The sequence below is a fragment of the Panicum virgatum genome, chromosome 4K (assembly GCF_016808335.1).
Source record: "Panicum virgatum strain AP13 chromosome 4K, P.virgatum_v5, whole genome shotgun sequence".
Lineage (NCBI taxonomy): Eukaryota > Viridiplantae > Streptophyta > Magnoliopsida > Poales > Poaceae > Panicum > Panicum virgatum.
Window position 1 is genome coordinate 18,309,317 of NC_053139.1, and position 8,049 is coordinate 18,317,365.

An 8,049-nucleotide genomic window follows, 5' to 3' on the forward strand; every position below is an offset into this window, starting at 1 on the left:
CTAGTAGCGGCGCGATCCAGCACGCCGCGCCGCCGGTGGTGCCTCGTCCGACGAGCTTGCCTCGTCAGCGTAGAATCCCCCATGACTCCCCACAGCTCGGAACGCCGCCGCTCCTCCGTAGTAGGGAACCATGGAACGCTGGCCGCCGGGAAGCTGCAGGTGCCTGCTGCCGAAGCGCGACGCCACGCTGCTGGCTGGAACAGGAACCGGGCGAGGGACGGGCCGGACGGCGTAACCTTGCGGTGCATCTGGGTAGGCGGGGCGCAGCGTCTGCGCACCCTGGAGTGCGACCAGGGACGACCCGCGGCGAGAGCCGCGCCCGGAACCGCCGCCCTCGATCTCGCGCATGCGCTGGAGGAAGGCGTTGAGGGGCCTGACGTAGTCGTCGAAGCCGAGGCGGTTCATGGCCCACACGAGGTCCTCCGCGGTGACGGTCTTGCGGTGCTCGGTGTGGCACCGCTCGTTCGCCTCGCCGGTCACGAAGCTGATGAACTCGGACACGCAGTCCTGGATCATCTCCTTGGCGTCGTCGGAGATCTTGGCGTGGGGAGGGAGCGCATGGCGCATGATGCGGGACACGTTGGCCACGGGCAACAGCCTGTCCTGCTCCCGGATCATCACCGGCTCAGTGCTGGGCACAAGCGGTTCAGTCACCATTGCTTCCTTGGCAACGGCGGCGTGCTCCGGTGGCATGGCACAAGGAGCCCTGGGTTTAGGACCTTGGGGGTCCGTAGACATGGGTTTGGTGGTGCAGGTCTTCTGTATTTGTGAGTTTGGGGTGCTACATATAGGAAACAATATCTCCGTATTCATGTCCAGCCTAGTAGGTTGGAGGCAACGGATGTTAATTTGGTTGCATGTATTTATCTTGGGCCTGAATTTCGGTGGTGGAAGAATCCTTTTCAGTTGTGTCCAGTACAAACGCGGAATTCGTGCGATTCTCTTTGAGCTAATAATGATACTATTGTTATATATTAGTACACTAGCATAGTGCACGTCCGTTGCTACGGATAATATAAATTTTTATCTATACCTACATGAGACCACTAATTTTTTGATGGTAGCTCCATGTACAATACATGCTGTGATCGCGTGAGATATTAATTGTCCAATTTTCGATTGGGATTCGGATTGATTTGTCTGGGTTCAAATTAGGATTCCGATGATTTATCTAGATTCCGATTAGGATTCGACCGTGGAAACATTGCTTGGTTTACAAATAATAGAGATATAGATTAAGTGCTAGCTATTTTAAAATTAACTTTGAATTAAAATTTAATAATATATGAACAAAGAGCTAGATACACTACTACCTAGGTCAAAATACTAAATTTACTTTCCGGTTTCAAGGTAAAGTTTTGAGTACTATTTCTAGATCTAGTACCTAGCAAATGTATGTATCATGAAAGTAATATTAAATAAAACACTATAAATATGAGTTTAATGTTTGCAACCTAATAGATATTTCAAATTTATGACCGATCCAAGTTTTAAGTGTTCCACCAAATCTTGGACAAAAGAAGTATTTATTACCAAGGAAATAGTAAATAATGTAGTTGCAAGAATAAGCATTTTTAGTAAGCACTGTACACCATAATTATTCAATATACCTTAAATATCATTACGACTCAGTTGGACTGACCAGATATATATGCACATCGGCCAAATCTAAGAAATTAAAAAAATTAGTTCGCAAATATTTATGAACTAAATAGAAATCACGGGGTGCTGAGTCGTCAATTTTATTTTGGAGGAAGGCTAAGTACCTCTTGGAAATTTAAGTGAAAGAAAGGAAATTATTTTCAGCACTGAAAATCTCTAAAAGAAGTGTAAACTGAAAAATTTGACCACCTTCTTGTTTTGATGTGAAGTAAATGGAAAAGAGGAGCAAACTATTGCTCGTTATCTGCAAGGGTTGCGAAAGGACATCCGTGATGTTGTTGAGTTGCAGCCATATCACTCTTATCATGATGTATTCAAGCTTGCTGTGAAAATTGTGACACGCCTCCTTATTGAAAAAAGGCACACCAAGCAAGAAAGAACCAGGAAGCGAAGTTACAGCAGCAAGCATTCATGCTTCTAGCAGCAGTGAGCCTGAGAAGGAGGAAAATTTAGCAAATAAGGGTGTCCAATGCTTTCGATGCAAGGGTTGGGGACATAGAATGCAAGATTGTCCAAGTAGACGTACTCTTGTGTTGACAGACAAATTTGGCACCTGCCGAGGCCGACCGGTCTAACCGGTCTGGTCTGTGCAGTCCGAGTAGATTTAGAGTTTTTGTAAAGAGTCCTTTTGTAATCCTACTCGTGAAGGGGTACGTCTTTCCCGGCCTATAAATATAAAGGCGAAGGCCGATTGAGGTTATTCCCAATCGAATCAATCAAAATATCGCATTACTTTTTGTCTCTCAAACCCTAGATTTTTCCAACCCTAGATTGCTTTCTTCCTTCGTCTCTACGGCGTTTGAAGACATTCTGAGTGGCCTGCCGACCTCATAGCAACCCTAGCGTGACGAGCTCCGACGGGGTCCCTCCTGAGCTCATCGTTCTAGGCTTTCAGCGAAGCCCTGCACGAACCGGTCTGACTGGTCGGCGGCACCGGTCGGACCGGCCTACCCAAAGTTTCGTGGGTACTAGCACATTTGAGTGTGTTTGGCGCGATTCTGTGTCAACACACTTTTTGGCGACTCCGTTGGGGAAGAGATTAATCAGGTTGCCAAAACAGATCTAATCTAGTTCTCCAATAAGATGGTCTCCTCCGAGAAGGCTGAAATCAGTGGTTCCAACGTCATTAAGGCAACCATGGAGGAGCTCACCGACGACGCGCGCCAAGCCTACCTCATCGCTGTAGAACACTTGAAGGAGCAATTCCTTCAAGGATTCAAGAAGGAGTGTGGAGGCCTTTTCAAGAGGGTTGGGGAGTTTGTGATGCCATCCTTCAAACTGAACAAAGACAAGAGTGAGGTACTTCCTAATGACCCCTCTGAATTAGTTAAGCAATTCTCTCTCATGGTAGATTCAAAAATATCTGCTGCACAAGTAGCCGCTGGAGAGACTTTTGATGGGCTTAATGATGAGATTGCGGCGCTAAAAAAAATGAAAAAGTGTCGAGGGTGGCACTTATCTTCTAGAAGTGAATTCGGTTGGTGCATCTGCTACACAAGATCAATTCTATGGGATGCCGCCGAACTCATTCCCAGGGCAAACACCGCGGCCATCTACAGTTCACGCGCCATCGGTCCAACCGATCCAGTCGACCGGTCTGACGGTGCAGTATTCATCGCCCCCTACACCACATGCTTCTATCCCTAGTTCGGCTGCCCCTAGCCGAACTGGTGAGATGGTGCTTCATGCAGGACCTACTGCTGCATCACAGCAGGGATCTGGACCGCACTGAGGACCGATTCCTAACACTAACATGGCTTACACCGGTCCTAGCGTGCAACGCGTTTCGTCCTTTTTACATGCTTCGGCCAGTGGTACTTATCAGGCCGATTTCAATAGATTTAAATTGGATTTAACTGGTGTACTTAAATCTAAATTTGGGAATGATATGGGTGGTTCGCGTTTATATCAAAAACTGTATTCTCTTGAGTTTGATTTTGTTTCATATCTTGCTGGTTGGCGTATTCTTGAGTTCGTTAAATTTAATGGTGATGGTTCTCGCATGACTTGGGAGCATGTTAGCCAATATATCTTGCAATTAGGATAAGCGGGTCTTAATGATGCTTTGCGGGTTCGCTTATTTTCTTTGTCTTTGACCGGAACCGCTTTCTCTTAGTTTTCCTCGCTTGCGCCGGGTTCGATTTTAAATTGGAATCAATTGAAGCGTAAATTCCATGATCACTTCTTTAGCGGGGAAACCGAAGTTAGATTACTAGATTTGACATTGGTTAAGCAAAACCGAGATGAATCGGTTTTAGATTACTTCCAAAGATTTAAAGCTTTGAAAAACTGATGCTTTAATTCATCTCTTTCTGAAAAGGACTTGGCGGATTTAGCATACAATGGCTTCCGTTCTTATTTGAAAGAAAAATTTGAAGGTTTTGATTTCATTAAAGTTTGCAAATGCGAGCTATTGGTGTTGAATTTAAATATAAAAATTCTAAGGATACTTTTAAGCCTCATCGGTCCAACACGCATGTTGTTGAAAATGATTCGGATTGTTCGGACGATGAGGAGAAGGGTGTCTATGCCGCCGAGTTTGTTTGGCCATCAAAGGACAAACCTTCTACATGTCCTTCGCATAAGCCGATTCAAAAGAATCGGCAGAATGAGACGAAATTTACTTTTGATGTTTCCAAGTGCGATAGAATTTTTGATGAATTACTTAAACATGGAAACATTCGTTTATCTCATGCTATACCGTCGCCGGAGGAATTAAAGAGGCATGCATATTGTGAGTGGCATAATTCTTTCTCGCATGTAACTAATGATTGCAATATTTTCCGTCGACAGATCCAATCGGCTGTAGATGAAAGGCGATTGGTACTTTCTGAGATGCAAGTGGACAAGACTCCCTTCTCTGTCCATACTTTGGAGCTAAACAATCCAAAGGTCCTCCTTCAGCCGGAACAAGCCGAAGGGGCGGGAAAAATGTTGTGATTGGAGATCCGAGGCTGATGAATGCAAATGACAAGATTCTGGCAAGAAAAGTCGTTACTGAGAAGACTCCTGATGGGAAGCCGACTTTGAGGATTTTTGTGAATGCTCCTAAGCATGGGGGGCAAGCAAGTTCATCCAATCAGCCTGCTGTCCAGGCGCGACTGGTCAAACCGGTGTCATCGCCTGTCAGACCTGTCCGACTGGTCAGACCAGGTCCAACGATCGGTCAGACCGGCCCAGGGAGCAGCCCCAGACATTCAAGCCAAAACGTCCGGAAGTGGGTACTTGGAAAACTAATAAGCCAAAGGTGCAGGGAAGATCTGCAAGTCAGGGACCTACCTTTGGACAGTTGCTGAACAAGTACACAAAGGCCGTTCAACAAGATCGGCCATTAAAAAAAGAGACCTCGCTCACCACCGCGTCGGGGCAATGCTTCACCTCCAAGGAGTGAATTCACTAGGCACAGAGGTGATTATCCGCAGTTTCCTCCACAGAAGGTATATGCTACTATGCCTTGGTCTCCACCGGCGTCTAATGCTGTTAATCCGGTGTGGGAACATGAGGGGATTTGGCTCCAGTGCTTTCCAATGCCATACCCACCACCATATCAGAGGGAGGAAGGTCCCAGGATGCCAGTACATGACCGATTGGGGCCACATCAATCTGGTTCAGTGCCACAGCCCCAACCGGTCAGACCGGTCCACTATAACTGGTCAAACTGGTCTCAACAGAGGCCGGTACAGTTCGTTCCTCCACGGATGGAATATCGCGTGAAGGTGAAGAAATCAGAGGTGCAACCAAAAACTACTTCAGAGAAGGCCAAAGCCGATACTGTTGTTCAGATCGACGAAATCAAGGTGGTTGTACAAGACAAGGGTAAAGAGCCGATGGTAATTGATAAATCGGCTACTTTTTCTGTTCCTCCTACCTAGAAGCCTTTTACTGCCAACAATCATGAGGCCAGCGGCAGCAAGGTGGCGGACAAATACCATCAACCCCGTTGGTGTCCAGAGGGGTTGACACATACTCAAAAGAGGAAGCTCCAGCGCCTTCGCAACAAGGAGAAGAGGGAGCAGGAGGCAGAGAAGACGAGGGATGAATATTTCAACAAGTACAGACCCATGCTCCCTCAAGGCAAAGTGTGGCAGGTCAAGACAGTTGACCAGTCAGCAGAAGGACTGGTCAGACCGACCTCGGCAACCGGTCAGACCACCGTGGGCCACCGGTCAGACCGGTCGAGCTCAGTACAGAGAGTACAACCGAATCAGCGGTGCCTGTTTCGGTTTCTCGTGTTGATGAGGTGGAACCAGCTCCTTCAATAAAAGAAGAGGAAGAACGGGTGGATTATGAGGTGTCTCCAGAGGGCAACAATTTGGAAATTAATGTTGTGCATATGTCTTCAGATTATCTCATAATTCAAGAAGAGGAGGTGGCTCATCTTCAGTTTGGGCCTCGTGATGCTGTGTCCCAGAAGCCCAAAGAATCGGACAACCATTTGAAGGCTCTCTACATGAGAGGGCATGTTAATGGGATACCTATTTCTCGTATGCTCGTGGATGGTGGGGCTATTGTAAATCTCATGCCCTACACATTATACAAGAAGCTTGGCGGCAAGGATGAAGAATTGATCAAAACCAACATGACAGTTAGTAGCGTGGGTGGAGGTGATCCTATTGGTGCGAAGAGGGTTGCGTCCAAGGAGTTGACCGTTGGGAGCAAGACACTTGCCACAACCTTCTTCGTCTCGGAGGTGCAATGTAACTTTAGTTTAATACTTGGGCGTGATTGGATTCATGCCAATCAATGTGTTCCGTCTATCTTGCATCAGTTTCTTATTTAGTGGATCAGCGCAAAGTTGAGATAGTGCATGGTGACACTTCTTCCTTCATTGCTACCGTTGATTCCAACTCCATTGCTGCCAATGACAATATCAAGTGCTTATCGGGCTTGGATCTGTCCGATTATGAGCTTATCAATTGCACCAAAGAAGGCTTCGTCCCTGCTACTCTAAAACTGATGGAAAATCGGCTAAATCATTTGATGTGATCAAAATAAGTCAAGCAGGCGACTCAGGCGCAACCGGTCAGATTGGGTCCCGCGACCGGTCAGACCGGTTTTCTTCGGATTGGCTACTAGAGCCGACCGGTCAGACCGGTGGGTCCGATCGGTCAGACCGGTCCAACGCAGAGTGGCTCCAGCAGTGCATTGAACACTATCGGGCGCGTACGAACGACATGTGTGAGACTATTAAAGAGTCAGAAGACATGGACAAGCTGGGTCAAGGTTTTACGTCGGCTGATCCTTTAGAAAAGGTAGATCTAGGTGATGGCACTATTCCTAGGCCGACTTTTGTAAACAAGAATTTATAGTTTAAATATAAAGCCGATTTAATAAAGTTATTGAAAAAAATACATCGATTGTTTTGCTTGGGAGTATTCTGAAATGCCAGGATTGAGTCGTGATCTTGTTGAACATCGTTTACCAATTAAAGCCGATTTCAAACCTTATAAGCAACCGGCTAGGCATTTCAATCCTAGCATTTATGACCGAATTAAAGAAGAGATTAATCGACTATTAGATGCTGGTTTTATTCGGTCGTGTCGTTATTCGGATTGGATCTCTAATATTGTGCCCGTTGAAAAGAAAGATTCAGGTATTATTCGTGTTTGCATTGATTTTAGATATCTCAATAAAGCTACTCCCAAAAATGAATATCCTATGCCTATAGTTGATATGTTGATTAATGAAGCATCGGGACATCGTGTTATTAGCTTTCTTGATGGTAATGCGGGTTACAATCAAATATTCATGGCCGAAGAAGATACATCTAAAATGGCCTTTGTATGTCCCGGATTTATTGGTTTGTTTGAGTGGGTGGTTATGACTTTTGGTTTGAAAAATGCCGGTGCAACTTATCAAAGAGCTATGAATTTAATCTTCCATGATTTGATTGGTGTCATATTGGAAGTATATATTAATGATATTGTCACTAAATCGGCCGGTTTAAATCATCATTTAGCCGATTTGAAACTTGCTCTTGAAAGAATGCGTCGGTATGGTTTGAAAATGAATCCACTCAAATGTGCTTTTGGAGTATCGGCTGAAAAGTTCCTTGGTTTCATTATTCATGAGAAGGGCAAAGAGATTGATCCTAAGAGAATTGACACCATGAAGAGAGTTGAGGCTCCTACTTGCAAAAGGGATTTGCAAAAGTTTCTAGGCAAGGTAAATTGATTGAGAAGATTTATTTCTAACTTGTCTGGAAAGATTGATGCTTTTACTCCTATACTTCGGTTAAAGAATGAAGCCGAATTTACTTGGGGGACAAAACAACAAGAGGCGTTTGAGAAAATTAAATATTACTTGTCTTCGCCGCCGGTCCTTAAAACACCTAGGAGAGGTGTTCCTTTTAAACTTTATATAGCGGCCGAAGATAAAGTTATTGGT

General features: G+C 45.5%; 1 protein-coding gene across 1 annotated transcript; it reads right to left on the minus strand.

Moving 5' to 3' along the window:
- Positions 1-6,838, minus strand: LOC120701991 (nuclear transcription factor Y subunit B-3-like). The gene is made up of 3 exons (XM_039985774.1): positions 6,834-6,838; positions 6,478-6,517; positions 1-624 (listed from the first exon to the last, which is right to left on the minus strand). The coding sequence occupies exons 1-3, from the start codon at positions 6,836-6,838 to the stop codon at positions 1-3; spliced, it is 669 nt and encodes a 222-aa protein (XP_039841708.1).
- Positions 6,839-8,049: the final 1,211 nt, after the last annotated feature.

Coding starts and splice junctions, on each gene's coding strand:
- LOC120701991 (XM_039985774.1), bottom strand. Junction 625..6,477: donor GTAGCAATGAAGGAAGAAGT/GTCACCATGCAC, acceptor CCCAGCACTGAG/CCGGTGATGATCCGGGAGCA.